The sequence below is a fragment of the Hydra vulgaris genome, chromosome 02, assembly GCF_038396675.1.
Source record: "Hydra vulgaris chromosome 02, alternate assembly HydraT2T_AEP".
NCBI lineage: Eukaryota > Metazoa > Cnidaria > Hydrozoa > Anthoathecata > Hydridae > Hydra > Hydra vulgaris.
This window is the reverse complement of record NC_088921.1, coordinates 43151532-43172500: the sequence shown is the minus strand read 5'-3', so window position 1 is coordinate 43172500 and position 20969 is coordinate 43151532. Positions and strand designations below refer to the sequence as shown.

Genomic DNA, 20969 nt, shown 5'->3' with positions numbered 1-20969 from the left:
TAGATTTCTTGATAGTCAGAAAGCATTGCTTCACATGTTTTAACGCGACGCTCTTTTTCAAAGAAATTGAGAAATTTCGACACCAAACGTGGTTTGAGTCTTCTGAGGCCCAAATGATCCTTCAAAATCGCTTGCACCGACCCAAATGATATTCCAACCATGTCAACAAGGTCTCAAATGATTAACCGACGATTTGCAAGCACCAATTCTTTGATTTTGTTGATGTGGCGATCATCAATCGAAGTCGATGGTCCTCCGGAGCGTTCCAAGTCATTAACACGTTCTCGGCCTTCTTTGAAGTCTTTGTACCACTTGTAAACATTTTTTTGAGACATAGTCTCTTCACCGAAGGCCTTTTGCAACATTCGATACGTTTCAGCAGCAGAAATATCATTCCGCAAACAAAATTTAATAGCACTTCTTTGCTCAACAAAATTAGACATCGTGAAAATCGCCGAATGCACTTTTGGTACTTCAGAAACAAGTGTAAACAAAAAAAAATAATTATGAGTTTGACATGTAATTTGGCGCAAATGTTAATGACATTCCTACCAACTTAAAAATAAAAAAGATTGGACGATTGGAATAAGGCGGGAAGTTTAAATTAAAAATTCACCTTACTTTTTGATCACAGTAGTATATACTAGGATTGATATATATACATATATACACATATATATATATGTGTGTGTATATATATATATATATCATATTATATTTTATATATATATTTTATATTATATTATATCTATATATATATTAGGATTATATATATAATATATATATATATAATATAGTATATATATATATATATTATATATATATATATATATATATATATAATTGTATTATATTATATTATAATATATATATATATATATATATATATATATATATATATATATATATATATATATATATATATATATATATATATATATATATATATATATTAGGATGATATATATAATATACAGTGCTGCTCAAAAGTTTAGCACGCAGCCAAATTAAATTTTTTTTTTTAAATCTAAAAAGTTGAAGTTAAAACTAAAGTTTTTCGTTATTTTAAATACAAAATTTATTTTTAAAAATATAAGGAATATATTAAAAAAACAACAAAAAAACAACAACAATGAAATAAAAATTTTTTTGTCGGAAGTTAATCATATATAAAATAAGAAAGCAAAAGCTGCTCATAAGCATGCTTAGTTTAAAATAGTTTTTAGGCCATTCCTCAATAAGGTATGTTTCCATCTCTATTTTTTATGCATAATGCGCATCTTCTTATAGAATCAAAAAGTTTACGACAATATTCAACTGTCAAACCGTTAAATGATGAAATTTAAATTTTCTTTTAGATCATTAGCTGAAGTTACTGGTTCTTTAGTCAGTTTTTGGTCCAACATAGCCCAAACATTTTCAATTGGATTTAGATCAGGTGATCTTGCTGGCCACTGAAGTATTTTGATATTGTTTTGTTCAAACCATCCTGTTACAGATTTTGCTTTATGGCATGAAGCATTATCTTGTTGAAAAATCCACTCAGACTCGTTACCAAAAAAAATGTCTTTGGTAGGCATTAAATAGTTTTCAAGGGTGTCAATATATCTATATTGATTCATTCGACCATTGTATAACATGTGTAAACCTGGGCCATCATATGTGATGCAACCCTATATACCAACTGAGCCACCTCCACCTTGTAGCCTTGGTACTATAAAGCGACAATTATACTTTTCATTGTGGTGCCTACGGACAATTATTTTATTCTTATGATTTAGGACGGTGTAGTTTGATTCATCACTAAAAACAATTCTTTTTAATTCATAGTCACTCATTTTTAAAAGTATTTTACAAAATTTAATTTGTTTTAAGCGGTCTAATGGTTTTAATAATAGTTTTTTGGCAGCAACATAGCAACAAAGTTTATGGTCTATTAGTCTTCTATTAACTGTTTGTCTTGATATTTGGTTTTTAAGTGCCAGGTTTATTTCTTGTGCAATCTGTTTTGCTGAGTATTTTGGATTTTTTCTGGTGGTTCTATAAATAGAATTGTCATCAGTTGTACTTGTCATTCTTGGTCGCCCAGAACGCTTTTTGTCAGCAGTACTACCAGTTTCGTTAAATTTGACAATAGTTCTAGTTACACATGAAGGTAGAGTAACCTCCCATATTAAGGCCAATAATACCCTGTTTGATTTCTTGACTAATTGTTTTTTCCCATGGCAAATTTTTATACAAAAACTAAACAAAAAGGATTAATGAATTTAAAACAAACGTTCAAAATCTCTATATCTTAACGAATTTTTTATATACAAAATATTTTTTTAAGTATATTTTTTAATATCTTATTAAAAAGGAGAGTTAAATTTACTATTATGTAACTTTTTTTTAGCAATAAAAGATAAAAGTTCTCCTTAAAATCTTTAAAGAGAGTCAGCATGCTAAACTTATGAGCAGCTTTTTTTTAAGTTAAGAATACCAGCTAATGTATGTATTAAAAACAAAGGATGTGCTTAATTTTTTCAATTTTCTATCATATTTTATTAGGCTAGGTCTAATTAATTGATAATTAAAAAAAAAAAAATTTAAAGCTTTTTCGACTCAAAAAATACTTTAAATGATGTATATATATATATATATATATATATATATATATATATATATATATATATATATAATATATATATATATATATATATATATATATATTACGTTATTTTTTTGAATTTTTATGTGCACACAGTTTTTCCCCATTCTTTAGTGTTCTGATTGCAAATATATATAAAAAAAAAACATTTTTTATATATATTTGCGGCCTCATTTTCAGTCATATGTAAAATTCCATTTTTAGTTAAAATCCAAACTTCACTTTTTTCTAATAAAAATACAAAAATGTGTCAAGAAGAATGTATTTTATGTTTAATAAATTTTAGCTAATTTAATTATTTAATAACTATTATTTATTATTTTCTATTAATTTATTATTTATTTTTTATTTATTTTATTAATGTATTACTTTTTATTGATTTGCTATTTATTATTTAATAAGTTTAAATATAGTTATATTATACCATAACTGGGACTTATATTATGCTATAATTGGATGAATAAGTTTTCAAAGCTCAGTGGACTCTGATTGGTAGCTTAGGTTTTCCAATCTTGAACTTGTCAGGAAAGTCATACTGAACTAATCTGCAGGAAAGTCATACTGAACTAATCTACTCAACATTTTTTTCTTCACTTCCTGCTCTACTTCTTCATCAGCCACATTTAGCAGCACCAACTGCTCAGTCAAGTAACAGTTATGTCTTTGCATACTAGCAACCAATGCCGAATCACGGTTGGGATATTTATCTTTGATGCAAAAAGCATTCTGAAAAGCAGCAAGATCATTTGAGGGTGAATTTGTAACCAAATACGACTTTAGAAACCAAGGTGCATACCAGACAAATGTGAGGAAGACTGCTGTCTCTATCATCTTTCTTTCCACTTCGCTCATAATCATGGTGATCTTATCCTTTATTCTCAGGGTAGAATGTATAAAGCATCAGACATAAACCTATAGAGTATGATTTGGTCACCATTAATATTAATTTGTTATATTATTTTATTTATGTTATTTATTATACTTACACATTTATTTTTTCAATATACTGTATCTTGCTTCACAGTAGGCTCCAGGTTGATGGAAACAAAGTCCAGGTGCTTCTTCTCCCAAAAAGAAAACAAAAAATTTGTATAGTTTCCTGTAATGACTCCTGACAAATATTTTTTAGGCAAGGGTGACCCAGCCTGAAGCTGGCTCCAATCAAACCTAAATAGGTCTATCATTTTGTCCACCTCTTTCTAGACTAAACACTAATTTTTCTGGAGTTTTACATACAGCCTTTCCTTGGGCCCTTCGTCTTCTCTTCAGTCAAAGCCTTCATAAAGTGTGAGATGTATATTTCTAGCATATGTCTTTTACAAAGAAACCATATAAGCGAAATATTTAGAATAGACCTAAGGATAACAACAGCTTCAGAGTGTGTTCCAGTTTTAGATGCTGTAGTGTCACAGCAAACAGAAAATATTTGATTTATGTCAAAGTATTCTACCAAATTCAAAATTACTTCAGCCTGCTCAATACCTTTGGAACTTGGTGTTTGAACAACACCTAGCAGTATGTCATCTGTGTAATCCATATCAGGGGATGTAACACTGACCGCTATTCTTTCTACTGAAGCAGTTGTTTTTAGATTTTCTTCAATCTGTTTTGCTCTCATTCCATCAAAATAGCATTTTTTCCCTTCAGAGTGGTTATAATTTCTTGCCTGAGCTTATCTCCTAATATCTCAATCTTCTTGAATCTCTTTCTACCTTACTTCTTGATAGGGTAATATCTTCTAGCTTCACACCATTTTAATTGGTAGCAGCTGCTACTGAAGTTTGTTTGTATATACCTACTCTGTATCGGGCAGAAACTGCAGCAGTACAGTCAACCAGATCTTCAACACTTATACTTATCATTAGATTTAGTAGAATGATTGAATTAGTTAAATCTTCATCATCTGAAGAATCTAAAATAAGTTCCAAATCAGAATCATTTCCAGATAAATGAAAAGAAATCTCTAATTCATTGAATTTTACTGCATTCATTGTGATTCTACCTTTACCTCCTTCCTCTTGAGCTGAATATTTTTATTTTTAGCTGAATTTTGTAATACTTTATCTAGTTCTTCTGTTTTGCTCTCCTTTTTGATCTAGGTAGAACTGAATATCCTTCTTAGGCATTCTCAGAACAAATAAGATTCTTATTTACTTTTTGTTCAAAACTTGAACAAAAAGTAAATCAGGATCATATTTGATCCTGATCAAATATGATCCTGATTTACGAAGAGTTCCAGTTCAATGATTTGAAATGATGCAGATTTATGTACTTATTATGGAGCTTCATGTATCTTATTCCTAACACTAGATTTACTAATGATAAAATCATAAAATCCTGCTTTCTACCAAGCATCTTTGTGCTTTCTTCCAAGCGTCTTTGTGCTTTCTTCCAAGCGTCTTTGTGCTTTCTTCCAAGTGTCTTTGTGCTTTCTTCCAAGCGTCTATTATAACAGAGGCAACACATATTAGTTCAGAATTTTTTTGTTCAATTTTTGTCTTTGTGCTTTCTTCCAAGCGTCTATTACAACAGAGGCAACACATATTAGTTCAGAATTTTTTTGTTCAATTTTTGTCTTTGTGCTTTCTTCCAAGCGTCTATTACAACAGAGGCAACACATATTAGTTCAGAATTTTTTTGTTCAATTTTTGTAATATTTGCTTATTTCTTTTTATTTTTACTTTTGAGTTTTTTTCAATGAAGCAAGCGTTTTTTCAATGAAGCAAGTGTTTTTTCAATGAAGCAAGTGTTTTTTCAATGAAGCAAGTGTTTTTTCAATGAAGCAAGTTACTCTTTTACAAAAAATATTGCATTTTAGTTTCTCATTTTCAACACATTTGAGAATGCCACATAAAGTTTGCACAATATTTTGAAAAAGTACTTAATTATTAGACATGATGGTAAAGTTAGTATAATAAAGAAAGAAATCTATTTTTAATGTATTGTAATTTCAGTTATATTTCCATATATACTTTAAAAAATATTAAGTATAAATATGCAAGTTATGCAGAGCAATATAATTTTTTTTTCCTTTCAGAGACCTAAAATTTTCTAAGACCTCTTATTTCACAATTAAAGTCAGGCAACTTCAAAAATGAGTGATGTATAACTCATGATAACAAAACAAATGGTTTTTGTTACCATTATACTTTGAAATCAAAAAATTATCATCAAATATTTTGAATTAGGTTATTTTCTCTTTACCTTTGGATTCGGCACTTTCAAAAATGGTTAGGTACCAATTTTCAGTAATATTCCTCCACTAAAACCTAAATAATTCACACAAAAAGTATTGCTAAAAAATTTATAATAAAGAATGTGAGCCTATAAAAATTTTTTTTTTGCCTAAATTTCAAGATGACATATTTTTATTATACTTCAAGAGACGAAAACCATTAAGATTCCATTAAGATAGTCTAAGATTTCCTCTATCATTTGATTAAAAAATTGAATTCATGAGACTTGGGCAGCTCTGTGAGATTGTAAAAGCACAACTCATGGTAACAGAACAGGAAAATTGGTTGGTCATTTTAAAATCAAAAAATAACCATCAAAAATTAAAATTGGATTGGTTTCTCTACATTTTTGAATTCAGCAATCTCAAAAAAAATTGCGCATCAATTTTTAGTCAAATTCTTCCACTAGAACTTAAATTATTCACTAAAAAGTACAACTTCAAAAACCATAATGACAAACTTGGTCCAAAAAGTTTTTTGCTGAATTTCAAAATTTGTTTCATATTTGGTTTGATTGTGATGTCAATTATTTCATTATTGTTATACTTTTAGATTACCATTACCTCCTGGAGCAATGCAAACCTTATGGAACAATGACTCAAAATATGTTGAAACTTATTTCACTAAAGTATTAATTTTTTTGAAAATTAAGTTTTTTTTAGATTAAGTTTATTAAATTATTTTCAAAATTATTTTTATTATTAAATTATTTTTTTATTTTAATTAAAGTTAACATAAAAATTCTCAGTTGAATTTATAAGTTTTTTATTTAAAGTTCTTGTTTGCTAATTTACTTTTTTCATTTTTTAAAGTTGCTATAGTACTTTTATTAATGTAATGGAATACATTATATAATTTGTTTTTTATTAATGTAATGGAATACATAATATAATTTGTTTTTTATTAATGTGAGGGAATACATTATATAATTTGTTTTTTATTAATGTAATGGAATACATTATATAGTTTGTTTTTTACATATAACTTTTTTGTAAATCATTACCTTTAATTTTTTTTCAGACCATTTTCATAGATTTCATAGACCCAAACCCTTTCGTTACAAGTTGTATATTAGCAAAGGTTGTATGGTTACTGATTGTATAGGAGCAGGTTGGGTTGCAACACTCAGATTATTTAGGTTCATAATATTGATATAAATAGTTCACACCATTTAGTTGATATAAAATATAAATAAATAGTTCATACCATTTAGTTGATATAAAATAAAATTAGTTTTGTTGGGTGACAAAGTTTGTAGCTTTAGGGTGAAACAAAATTTAAACAGATCCATAAGTGCTCTTCCTTTGTAAAGTTGAAATTCAATAACTATAACTAAACTATACTGAAGATGTGAGGAAAATTGTGTAATAATAAATAATAAATATTTAAAATAATATTAAATTTTATTTAGGGTTACTACATGACAATGGATACTGGCAAGGTTGATGATAATGGCTACATACATATTGGAGGACGTATTGATGATATTATTAATGTAGCAGGTCATAGGTTGTCAACAAAGCAAATGGAAATGGTATTCAAAAGTTTGTTGTTGTTTAAACTTTTTATTATTAAAAATATTTGTTATATCTTTATAAATTATTCTGTATTTTCTAAAATAAAAACAATTATTAGTAAATCCCCTCACATTGTCACATTGGTTTCTTAAATTTGGTATCAAGTTGTCACTATTGAATATATAAATGATTTAGGGTCTCAATCACTATTTAAGTTAAGTAATATATATGTTATTTGAAAAAGATAAAGAAGATAGTTAAAGAGCCAAATATGAGCCAAATATGAAAAGCTACAAATTATTTAAATCAGGAAAACAACTTCAGAATTTCAAACTGACTAAATCATGAGTCACAGACAAAAAATGCAAAAATAATTGCAATTGGAGATAATAACTGCTCAAGAAGAAGAAAAAGAACTTCACAAGAAGAAAAAAGCTATGAAGTAGAATCTTGATTTGAATTTATAAGAAGGAATAAAAGTTTATATGCCTGCTTGAATCCAAGGGATCATTTAAAAGTTACACTTGTCAACAGAGAGACAGAATACATTTCAAAGCAAGATTTCTGTCAACAGAGAGACAAAAGCATTCCCAAGCAAGATTTTTGTCAACAGAGACACAGAAGATTTCCCAAGCAAGATTTCTGTCATCAGAGACACAGATGATATTCCCAAGCAAGATTTCCATCAACAGAGAGATTACATTTCCAGGATTTTTGGTACTATTTTATTCCTTTTCGTTGATTCAAAATTAAGCTTCATTTCTACTCCATGGTTTCACCTTCTTGTGCAGCTGCTATATCTAATCATAATGATTTTTCAAAAGAACTACTCTCTTGAGAACAAAAAGCACTTTATTATTGTAATAAATCAATGGAAAAAGGTGCTGTCTGATCCTAAGCTCCATTATTCTCAGTTCACTAAATCTTGTATCTTATCTCAGAAGTTAGGCTCTAGAGTCTTTTGGAAATTTTTTTCTGATTTGAGTCTTGAATCTTATGACCATTTTCTTTTTCTATTTCAATTAAACAGGTTAACCCATTGTTAGACATTCAAATCACTCCAGCTTCCATTGCTAAAGTCATATCTGAATTAAACTCTTCTATGGCTTGTGGTACAGACAACATTCCTGTCATAGTCTTAGAAAACTGTTCTCCAGAGTTCTCTTCAATTCTCTCTAAAATGATTTATTAAGTACTTGACTGAGTCTTGTTTTCCTGACTTTTGGAAAATGACATCTGTTGTTCCAATTTTCAAAAACTCCAAAGAACATTTTGACGACTCCAATTATTGTCTTATCAGTCTTCTTTCTGTTATTTGCACAGTCTTTAATCAACAAATTTCTCATATCTCATCTTGAGTAAAATAACTAACTATCAGACTATCAATACAGCTTTCAATCTTCTCGCTCTACCGCAGACTTGCTAACTGCTGTGACTGAAAGATTTTATTGTGCATTAGATGCGGAGAAGCTAGGGCTATTGCTCTTGACATACCTAAAGCTTTCAACAGAGTTCGGCATGCTGGTCTTCTCCATAAGCTTGTTTCATATCGTGTATCTGGAAAAGTTTTTGAGATTATCAAATTGTTTCTTTCTTTATTAAAGTCATCCTTGAAGGCCTACACTCTTCTTCATTTCCAGTAAATTCTGAGGTACCTCAAGTTTCTATCCTTGTTTCTGTTTTGTTTCTTATTTACATTATTGATCTACCTGATAACTCTATTTGCTGATGACTCAACTTTCTGTCTTGACAAAAATTCTTCTCTTTTTGATCACTTAATCTTAAATTTCATCTCACTTTACTGCAAACAACTATCGCAATACTGTCAACATTCCTATATTAATGAATGACAACCCTCTCACTAACCTCTTCTTTACATCTTCTTGGATTATCATTTACTACTGACCTTTCATGGAAACCATATATACAATCGATTGCCAAATTAGCATCAGCTAAGGTTAAGGTTAAGGTTGCTCCTCTTTATTGTGCTTGCTTTTATCTTACTCTTGATTCCATTCTCTACCTCTACAAATCTCTTATTCTCTATATTTTGTCTTTCTTATTTTCTACAAACCTCTACAAATCTCTTATTCGTCCCTGTATGGAATACTGTTGTCATAAGGTTCATTAACACATTGTAAATGTGTTTATGGACCTTATGACAACTCCATAAACACATTGTAAATGTGTTTATGGACCTTAAACTTAATCTTGCTTGACTCATCATTCAGCAAAGTCTCATTCATTTACTGTATCTGTCTCTGCATGCTCTAAAAACTTCTATTTGTCTAGTTTCTTTCTCCTCACTTCAACCCTTTGGAACTCTCTCCAATCTTCATGTTTTGCTGACTCATACAACTTCCCACTTTTCTTCCAAGTCTTCTGTCAAATGTTTCCTTGCTCTATAAGTTTGTTCTTTTTTTTTCCTAGTAACTCCTAACTTAACAGTGGTTGCTTGCAGCCTTGTTGAGAGTAAATCAGAATAAAAGATTCAGCATTTATCATCCTAAGCAGGAAATATTGTAGTACATATTTTCATCTATCCTATTTACTTGATGAGGATGAGATGTCAAACTGGTTGTCAGTAAATATATGTTTTTTCTTTGTCTTTGCCTGTGGTACTTTTTAAAGCTTATTTTGTACCTTGAAAGCAGTAGTAGTAGGATGCAGTTTACATCATATTTAAGATGGGTTTTTATCAAAATAATAAAATATATCTTTAGCTTAACTTCAAGCAAGAGCTTCTTTTGGTTAAAATTAAATGTTTAATTTTTTAAATTAATGTCCTATTTTCATTAAACAAAAAAACAACTCTTTTCAGGACTTATTCAGGAAAGTCATTTTGTTTTGGTGATTTTCATTAGATTTTAATATTTGATTATAAAGAATCCATGAATTTGCCAATTTCATTCAATGAATTTCTAAAAAAAAGTGTATATACTATTTCTTAAGTATAATTTTGTGCCTAACAAATATAGCATCCTTGAAATCAACACCTGCCATGAGATGATAGTACTCTTAAATGATAAATGAACAATTACTGTCTATCTTTATCCTTGTTTTTTTTGTCGAAGTGGTTTATAGTACCATTTTCTTGTTTCATTGAAATCTATTTCTTTAAATAATAAATTAGTTTTGTAGAATATCTACTGGCAATAGTTCATCTACTGGCAATTGAGCTTTCAGAGGAACCATACATTTTTGACATGATAAAAAAGCGTTTTGTGTAGTCATGAGAAAGATTTTTTATGAGTTGAATGTTTATCTTTATCATTAAAATAAATAAAGTAGCAAATTTTTTCAAATCTTTTAAATGTCATACAGTTTACATTAAACCTTAAACTCTGGGGATAAGATTGCACATTAATCATAATATAGAGTTGTAAATAATAAAATTGTCTCAGTTCTGATTGCTTACTTTTGTCATCAAATTTAATTCATTTACAATTTTTCAGCATCTCGACTTAAAAAAGATGTTGAAAACATTTTTAGGTTGAGCTCATATAATGATACGCACTTGGAAGACTACCATTCCCATAAAATTTGCTGATAATAAATAATAAAGTTGATCTTCTGTCACGTTTTTATTTTTCTACATTATTTTTTCCTCTTTTTTTTTTTTGATGATTTAAAATGGGTAGTTGGTTAGATTGATAGATGGACAGATTTTGTTCTGATCTGTATGTTTTCTAAAAATTCATATAAATTAAATGTTATAATTTGGTTTGAAAGAATTAGTTTGGTTTGTATGTTTTCAGAAATAGATATTTATTTTTTAAAAATTATTACAATTGTATTGCATAAAAATGAAGTTTGTTATTTTAATTTAAGATCAGCTTTTTAACAAAGTATAATAACAGCAACAACAACAACAAGCTATTTATTTTCCACAATTATTTTTACAATAGTTTTAATAATAATAATAGTAATAATAATATATTATAATAATATAAGATAAAAAAAATTAAAACAAATTATAGTAATAGTAATAATAAGTTAATGATTTATTTAGGGTGGTGTCATTCATACAGAAATCTGATCAAAGGAGTGACAACAATTTTTAAACATAGTATAAGTAATAATAAGCAAAGACATGCATTAAAACATATGGACCATAAAACACATAGATTAAAGCACATAGAACGTACATTAAAACAAATATGTAAAAATCATAATTTGAAGGTTTTAATAATAATAAAAAATAAAAAAATAAACAAAAAGTATTGATAACTGTAGTAATGACGAAAATTAAATAAAAATTTTAATCATAAGGATATAATGTCTAAAAGTTAGAATAAAAAATTCATAATTTTTTTTAATTGATATTGTTTAAGATGGAGTAAAGGTATTTTAGGATATAGTTTTTAGGACTCATTCAAAATGCATGCAAGGCTCCTGTTCCATTCACAGACACACTGATAAACAATAGAATTTTTACCATACTTCTGGGTTTTAAAAGATGGTACATTTAGTTTTCCATTGTGTTTATTTTTAGTCGAGTAGGAATTTAATAGTCTACTTTCTGTTAACAAGTTTGTGATAGGAGATGGAGATGGTTTTTATTTAAGGAGTCAAAAACATTAGAAGATTAGCATACTTTGCGCTGGAAATGTTGGAATGAAAAGTTTTTTGAAGGACTTTGATGTATTTAATTTAATTAATTGAAAGTTTATTATTCTAATGGATTGACGCTGAGATGATAGCAACTTGTTAATGCGATAGTTTCCAACTATCCAAACAGATATTTTGACTTAAGATCAGCTTTTTAAGAAAGTATAACAGATATTAGATCTGTAATCTTTTCTTTTTAATTCATCAGTTTGTTATAAATTTTAATAAATAATACTGTAGTTTTTTCATCAGGTCATTATGAATTTTAAAAACAATACTGTATCTGTAACAATACTGCTCACTTATCTTTTATTAGGCTATTGGAAAACATCCTGATGTTTCTGAGCAGGTTGTATTGGGGATGAATGACTCCATAAAAGGTGTTGTCCCTGTTGGATTGGTAGTATTAAAAAAACGTATGCTTTTTTCTTTCAAGTTTTTTTTCTTTGTTAAGTTTTACCATATTTAAAAGTTTGAAAAAAAAAGGTCAAATTAAATTATGCTTTTATGACATTTCTAAATTTTTTCTTAAAAGTTTAGCAAATCAAGTTATATTCGAGTGCGAATCAGGTGGTTTACTATTTATATGTTTAATAAATAAATAGGTTTTATGTTTACTGGCATTTTTTTATGTCTGCTGTTTTTTTTTTGTTTTTTTGTATTATTATGTATTGATTATTTTGTGTTATATCTACTGACTAATTTATATTTTGTCTACTGACTGATTTTTTCTTTTGTTCCAACAATTCTGCAACCACTAATTAATTTGGATGTTACTAAAATTTTTTGTTCCAGCATTTCTGCAGGCAACCACTAATTGATTTGGGAGGTATTAAAAAATAAATTAGCTTGTTAAAAAGCAAGCAAAAGCAAGTGGTTAAAAAAAACACTACACGAGTCAGAAAAAAGTAAAGAAGAGTGTTTGTACCAAATGAAAAAAAATTAGATGAATTAATTATTTTCTAAGCACATTGAAACAGTTACAGTAAAAGTGTAAAATTTTGTTAAAAAAATGAATTGCACAGAATTGAATTTTAGTAGGTGGATTACAAGATTTTCTTTATCACAAAAACCAACCAACAAACAAACGTTAATGTTTATAGAAAAAAGAAAAGAATGCAAGTATTCAAAGGTATGGCAGAGATTAAACTTATCTGTTCGAGCAGGCTTTTATGTTTACAATGGGTATTTGCATTTCACTTTTAAAAAACTCAGTAATTACCATATTATCATTTAATGAGTAATTAACATAATAATTATTAGTGATAATACCATTATCGCAATAATTATTAGAGTTAGAATTTAAGAGTCACTATTAACCCCAAGCTGCCACAGGGAAATGATCACATTTAACGTGGGCTGTCTTTTTTAACAAATCAAAAATAGAAAAATTTTAACTGCTTTTAAAATATTAGTGTAGAGAGTTCTGGAGAAAGCCTTGGTAAGACAGTAACTGGTTTTCTGGACCAAAAGAAAAGTTAAAATTTTAAATCTTTAAAAAAGTTTAAGTGAGAAACTTTGTCAATGGAGGATTGAGTAGATGTCTAGTTTTTGAACTCTGCTCTCCCCCCCCCTCTCCTTCTACAGCTACCATTAAATACCATTGACTGATCAAGCTGTAGGTGCAGTACAGTGCATATTCATTGACTGATTTTAATAGGCTAGGCACTCTTTTATTAAAAAGAAATGTTTCTAGATTTAAAACAAAAAAATCTAAACAGTTGTTTTGTCACTTTTTTGCGTCAAATCAGATACCCTCTCTCCCCTTTTTAAACATCATTAAAATTGCTAACAACTTTTTTCCCCCACCCTACCTTTTTTTATTGCATGACATAATTTGTGGATTTATTATGTTTTGTCTGGGACATCAGGAGGAGTGTGGATATTGGAATGTTGAAAAATTTAAAATATTTTCTTTTGTCTTTAAAAAAGGGAATATATAACAAAGCTCAATAAAACAATTTGTTATTTTGTAGAGAATTTGTATAATATTTCTCATTTTGATTTCAAATATGCAACTCATTTTTCACCATCATGTCAAGTTGTAAAGATATTTGGGTTCAAATCTTTAGCATTTGGGGCAAAATCCCTAATACTGTCAACAACAAAAATTATTCAAAAGTATGTAAACTAGGGTCTCAAAAAAAAAGAGTATTTTCATAGAGATTTTAGAAAAAATATTTTTTTGTAATAAAAATAAGTACTTTTTGTATTATTGCTGAGTAACATTGTGTTAAATTTTTTTAAGAGTCTTTAGCATTTTTTCATGTTTTATTGTCAATAAATTTTAAGGAAAAGTATTTGTTTACCAGAAAAATATTTTATTTTTGTTGACCTGTGTAATAATATATGAAAGATCGAATAATAATCTTGTTAATGACACTAATAAATATTCTTCAAAAGTTTCTTTGGCCTATCTTTTGAGATAAAGTGTGAGATTTAATAACTTAAGAAAAATGTTACTAAATCTAACCTTGTTACTAGACAATATCACTTTGCATTAATTATTATTATAATTTTTTTAAACATCTTTGCTTCCAACAAGGCTGCAAGCAACCACTAAGTAGAGTTGGAAGTTACTGGAAGAGAAAGATGAAGATTGTAGAGCAAGATAACGATTGACGAACGACTTAAAGTATTGCAAATTATATGAATCAGGAAAGCAAGATGAAGGAAGCGAATTCCAAAGAACTGTTGTTCGAGGAAAAAAACTAGACAAATAAATGTTTTTGGAGCACTTAGGAACAGTCACAAAAAAAAGATGAGACTTAATTAAATGACGAGTAACATGAGAATGAATTTAAGTAGATGGCACAAGAGACGTTAGCTCTTTAGAGCAGTGCCCATTATAGAATTTGTAGAAAAGAGAAAGAGAAGCAACATTATGACGATGTGATAATGGTTGGAGGTTGGCTGCAAGAGCAGGTCCAACTATGTTTACAATGTGTTTTTGCACCTTGTCTAAAAGAGAAAGGACATCATTAGAAGATCCGTACCAGATATGGCAACAGTATTCCATACAAGGCTGGATTTGAGATTTATAAAGATAGAGAATAGAATCTGGAGTAAGAAAGTGTCGAGCTCGATAAAGAATTGTTCTAGTAAAAAAAGAAGAGTATTATGGAGCAAGTGTGAGGCTTGAATTGAAAATGGAAAAAATGCTTCCTTGCCTGTCCAATTTTAAGAGGCTGCATAGAAGGCACAATATTCAGTAAAGAGATGGAAGACCAAAGAACAATATAAAGATAAACATGAAAGGCATTGCAGACTTAAATATGGTTTTGTAAAAAGCAAGATTCATCTAATAGGTTGATAAAAAAGATCCTAAGATTCCAACCTAATTATATGACAAATAGGTGAATTGATACATTGGTGTAAACACTATGTATATATATATATATATATATATATATATATATATATATATATATATATATATATATATATATATATATATATATATATATATATATATATTAAGGTTGCAACTTCATGATATTAAAAATTTATATTGTTTTTTATTTATGTTTATCTATGTCAAAAATTAAAAAATTAAGATGTTTTCTCGATAAATAATTTATAAATATAAATAATAATTTTTTTACTCAAAGTGTTCTCTATCAAAATGTCTTCATGTCTTTCTGAAAAAAGATATAATGAGACAAAATGTTTACAACTAAACTTTGAATGAATGAGTTTACTTACTTTAATATAATTTAAGTCGCTTTTAAATAAAGTTTTTCAAAATCGATTGTTTACAATAAACATATAAGAGACTGAATTTTCTTTTTTGTATTATAAACATAACAAAGGTATTTGATGATATAAATGTTAAAAAGATATACTGTATTTAAAATATAAAAAATTTAAGTTCTCCATCAACTTTACTCATTTCTTCTTTGTTTGTTTTTAAAATACTTTATATGACTAGATAAATTTTTTATTTTATTTTATTAAATGACTTGTTAAAGCAACTCAAAGATATCATAATTTAATAAAAAATAAAAATTGCTAAATTAAAATCCAAATTAAGATTATTTTTATTGCTTATTAAAGTTATTTTACAGAACAGTTTTCAAAAGTCCAAAACTTTTATCTTGATAAATAAATATGATTTAAAACATTGTCTAATATAATGCTTTAACAAGAATTTGGTTTACCATGAGCTGTCATCTTCAATTTTTTTTTATTTTTTTTATTCTGATTCACTCCTAACTAGTCTGCAAGCAACCACTATTAAGTTAGGAGTTACTTGAAAACAAAGAATATAGTTAAAGAGGAAGGAAATGGTTGTCAGAGGACTTAAGAAATTGTAGGTTGAATGAGTCAGGAAAACATAAAGATGGGAGAGAGTTCCAGAGGGTTGAAGTGCAGGGAAAAAAAAGTAGTCAAATAAATGTTTTTAGAGCATGCTGGGATAGATGCTATAAAAGAATGAGACTTTGTTGAATGATGAATCAAGCAAGAATAAGTTTTTGATTGATGGAACTAGAGATGATAGCTCCTTAAGCATCAATCATGATAGTATTTGAAAAATAGAGAAAGAGGTGCAACTTTACAACAATGGGAGAGAGGCTCAAGCTTGGCAGATAAAACAGTTCCAACTACGTTTACAATAAGTTTTTGGGCCTCGTCTGAAGGAGAAAGAACATCTTTAGAAGAGCCAGCCCAAATACGACAACAATATTTCACAAATAAAAGATTTGTAGAGATTAAGAATCAGGAGTAAGATAATGGTGAGCACAATAAAGATAAGCAGATGCTAACTTTGCAATCGATTCATGGTCAGAAGTGATAATCCAAGAAGATTTAAAGAAGAGACCTCAGTGAGAAAGTTGTCATTCATTAATATAAGAACAACAGTATTGCGAATATTGTTTGCATTAAATAACTAAGTTTTGTTGGAGTTAAAATTCACAAGCTTCTGCTACCCCCGATCTGTTTCAGAAGTGAGGCTTTTTATCAAGACAAGAGTATAAAATTGAGTTACCAGCAAATAGAGCCACTCTAGATGTATGGTTTTCAGGAAGATCATTAATGTCAATGAGAAACAAAAAAAAGACCAAGGATAAAACCTTGAGATACACCAGAAGTTAAAATAATCAAAGGATTAAAAATTCGGTTTACCTTGAGCTGTTATCATCCATTATTCAAAAGATTAAATATACTAAAGAAAGTTAAATTTCAATACTTATTTTAACTTTTTTTTTCAATTTTAATAATTTTTTGGTTAAATAGTTTGGTAATTTTAAAGTAACTTGTACCTTCCATGTACATGTTTCATCTTTATAATAGGCAAGTTTTAGCCATCAACTATTACCTATCAGCATATAACTATTAACTATCAACATATAACATAATTTTGAGGTCTTCATGGTAATGTAAAATATTACTATGAAGACCTAAAACGTTTTTAAAGATAAAATATAGTTTTTGAAAATTTAAAATATTATCAAATTTTAGGAGGAGGGGGAGGGTACAAATTTGCTACTTAATTTTTGCAGAAGGAGGTCATTAAAACGTGAAAAATTGTTATTAGGTAGAGGGTCCAAATTGTCAAAAATTGCATGACGTAGTTTATGAATGACCTCCAACTCTCTTGAAAACAAATACCTTTTTATCATTGCAAGAAGTAAATGCAAAAAAGTATTGTCTGGTGCTAAGCTCCATTTTTTTCCAACTATTGTCCAATCAATTTTATCTCTCTATAATTAGCAAAGTCCTAAAAATTTATTAACAAAATCTTTGATTAGCAATATTATAATATTTCATTTTGAGACAAATGCCAATTGAAACCCTTCATTTAAATTCTCTCAACATGAATTTTCTGGTAATAGGAAGCGTTTATTTGGTTTTCTTTGAGCAATTAATTCTCCAGCTCAGTAAACCATTGCTTGATTTGAACATGAGAAATGTTTGGCTGCTGGTGGCCCAAATTTTCAAGTATTCTCTTTGTAAGATCTGAATGCCTTTTAAAAAACTCAAATATAAAATAAAAAAGTTAGGTTTAGCAAATTAAACACGCATTAAGCAATCAGCCACAGTAATTATATTGAAATAAGTCATATTCAAAAAATTTAAGATAATAGCAATTATTTTCCTCCAAAACTCGGCAAACGACGAGCTTACTATTAGCTAGGTATTGCTTCATTATTGCTTCATTATTGTTGAGTTGATGCTCTGCTACATAATGCTGTTCTTTTTGTTTAAAAGATTTTTCACTATGCTTGGTACTTCGTTTTAAAAAATATCCTATTTCTGCTGCTTTTATCAAAAGATCTTTTATTCTTGCTTCGTCCTTATTTTTAAAGCAGGTTTGCAACATTAAAAAAAAAATTATCAACTTATATCTTAGTATAACTTGTGTATAACAATTTTATACTACAATACTAACTTATATTTTACATAGTAGCACCATATCTGTCATTTATTTTATTCCCGATTGTCTGTGCAGGTATGTTATATTTTATACTTGTCTTTGTCCATGAAAAATGATCTCAGACATCAGCAATAGCGGCCGTAATATTTCATTGGTCTTTTCTTGGAGTTCATTGAGAACAACTTGATTAAAAAATTATAATATGTTTATTGCTCAGTCATTCAGTTTTTTGAAGTGCAAATTTAATTTCAAATTTTAATTTGGTTAAAAGAATTCAAATCATGCAGCTGTTTAGTTAGTTTTAATTTTTTCTTTTGTTTTGTTTTGTCTAAAGAACGTCATTAGCAACCATAACAATTCTTTTTTAATTATTCAAATCCACAAAAGCAATCAAAAACATCGTTAAGTAAAAAATTTAAAAATCCACGAAATTTAATACTTTGGAATTTAATTTGGGGCAGATTTTTTGATATCAAAAAAATATAATTGTTTGCAAATTACGAAATATTTTTAATTTTGTTACTATTATTAACTGAAGCATAATTATTAACTGAAACGCAAAAAGATACTGTTATAAAATTAAAGGCATTCTGATTTTTTTGATCCCAAAGGCTGTCTGCACAAAATTCGATGCTGCCTGAAATTCATATTGTTGTAAAATGAAGAGTAAACCAAGATAAACTCAATATTATCTTCATATAAATGACATTTGTAAGAAATTATTTAAATTTATAAATGTATTTTACCAGGATTCACTTTAGTGTTGACTCAGCTCAACAGAAGGATATTTTTAATGAATTCTTGTTAAAATATCATAAAAAGGTTTGTTAAAAATATCCATATAAGGGTTCTCTTTCGTTCTCCTATTTGTTCTCTCTTCTTTCTTTTTTTTAGCATTTCATTTCTATTTTTTTTATTTTAAATGATTAGAGATGTTTAGGTTGATTTAATATTTTGACAATATGAAACATAGATACACTTCTTCTTCTTCTTCTTCTTCTTCTTCTTCTTCTTCTTCTTCTTCTTCTTCTTCTTCTTCTTCTTCTTCTTCTTCTTCTTCTTCTTCTTCTTCTTCTTCTTCTTCTTCTGCTGCTGCTGCTGTTGCTTCTACTTTTTCTTTCTGCTTCTTTACTTCTTCTACTTCTTCTTCTTCTTTTGCTTCTTCTTACTCTTCTGCTTCTCCTTCTGCCTTCCTCTTCTTTTTCTTCATCTGCCTTCCTCTTCTTTTTCATAGATTTATTCTTATTTATCAATAATCTGTGAATCAGAAAAAAATTTTCATGTTAACTATTTGTTTTTAATTAAATTTTTTCTTTAGATTGCACAAAATCAAATGATGATGTTATAAAAGAAGTAATTGCTTTGGTACGCAATGATGTTGGACCAGTTGCAGCCCTAAAAAAAGTAGTGGTTTTACCGACACTTCCAAAAGTAAATTTTCCTTAATTTTTTGTACTATTTAATACGACACTATTTTATAACTGTTCAAATATCCATTGCGTTTTTTTAAACACAAAGTATCACATGATTTAGCATTGCTTTTCAAGTTAGCAAGTCTTTTAGTTAAATGTTAGCAAGTTCTTTAGTTACAACTAAACAAGTCTGCATGTCAGCAAGTCTGTAAGTTGCAAGTCAGTTTTAATACTGTAAATAAGCAAGTTATATTTAAAGTTGTTTTTGAATCAATATTTTTTTGTTACAATTACAGACGCGAGCTGGTAAGTTTGTTCGTGGTGTGTTGAAGAAAATACTTAACGGTGAAGAATATCAGGTACACTTTCTGCATATGGAAAATTTCTTTTTATCGTTGTTTTTAGTTTTAAAATGGTTCACAGTTTTTCTCGAATTTTGTTGACTTGAATTTTGATGATTTCAAAAATTAATGAATTTTCATGACGTTGTATCAGATTTGAATTTTTATGACGTTGCATCAGATTTGAATTTTCATGACGTTGCATCAGATTTTTTGACCTAAAAGTTTATGATTGTTGTCAACTTTTATAAATCTGAAGATTTCATAAAATATTTTTTCTTCATTTTTTAGGTTCCACTAACATTGGATAACGTTGATGATTTTCACGAAGTCGAATGTATATTAAAAAATTACAAAAATTTATAAATAGAGTGCTTTTAAAAATATGCTGTTTACATTTAATTTTCTTTTTTAATAATTAAGTGAAAAGAAACTTTTTTTTTTATCTGAGCTCTCATAGTTAAAGATGTTTGAACCGCCCAACTCAAAATAAATTATCTTACGCGGTGCACCTTTTTTCTTTACACATTCTTTAACATCTGTTAGCTATAAAGCAGCTAACAAATGTGACTGTTTAAAAAAAAAGGGAACTAAACAGATATATTTGAGTAGAGTTCCATTTTACATTTATGACTCTATGCAGATAAAAAATGTTCATTCGGGTTGAGGACACCGCGACAGAACACCGCGAAAAATACTTAGTCTTAGTACATAAAATCCGCTACTTGGGGATCTTTGAAAAAACATCCATAACTAAAATTAAAAAATCAAATTAAAAACTTTTCTTTAAAATTAAATTACCCTTGAAGGATAAAAATCTATA

General features: G+C 28.1%; 1 protein-coding gene across 1 annotated transcript in view; it reads left to right on the top strand.

Moving 5' to 3' along the window:
* Positions 1-20579, top strand: part of LOC100213614 (acyl-CoA synthetase short-chain family member 3, mitochondrial) — a 101040-nt gene extending 80461 nt beyond the window's left edge. Inside the window, exons 14-19 of the mRNA XM_065790996.1 lie at positions 6439-6514; positions 7298-7420; positions 12331-12430; positions 19712-19824; positions 20102-20164; positions 20438-20579. Of these exons, the coding sequence (XP_065647068.1) occupies positions 6439-6514; positions 7298-7420; positions 12331-12430; positions 19712-19824; positions 20102-20164; positions 20438-20512 (550 nt within the window). The 3' untranslated portion in view covers positions 20513-20579. The remainder of the gene's footprint in view (positions 1-6438; positions 6515-7297; positions 7421-12330; positions 12431-19711; positions 19825-20101; positions 20165-20437) is intronic.
* The last annotated feature ends 390 nt before the right edge of the window (positions 20580-20969 follow it).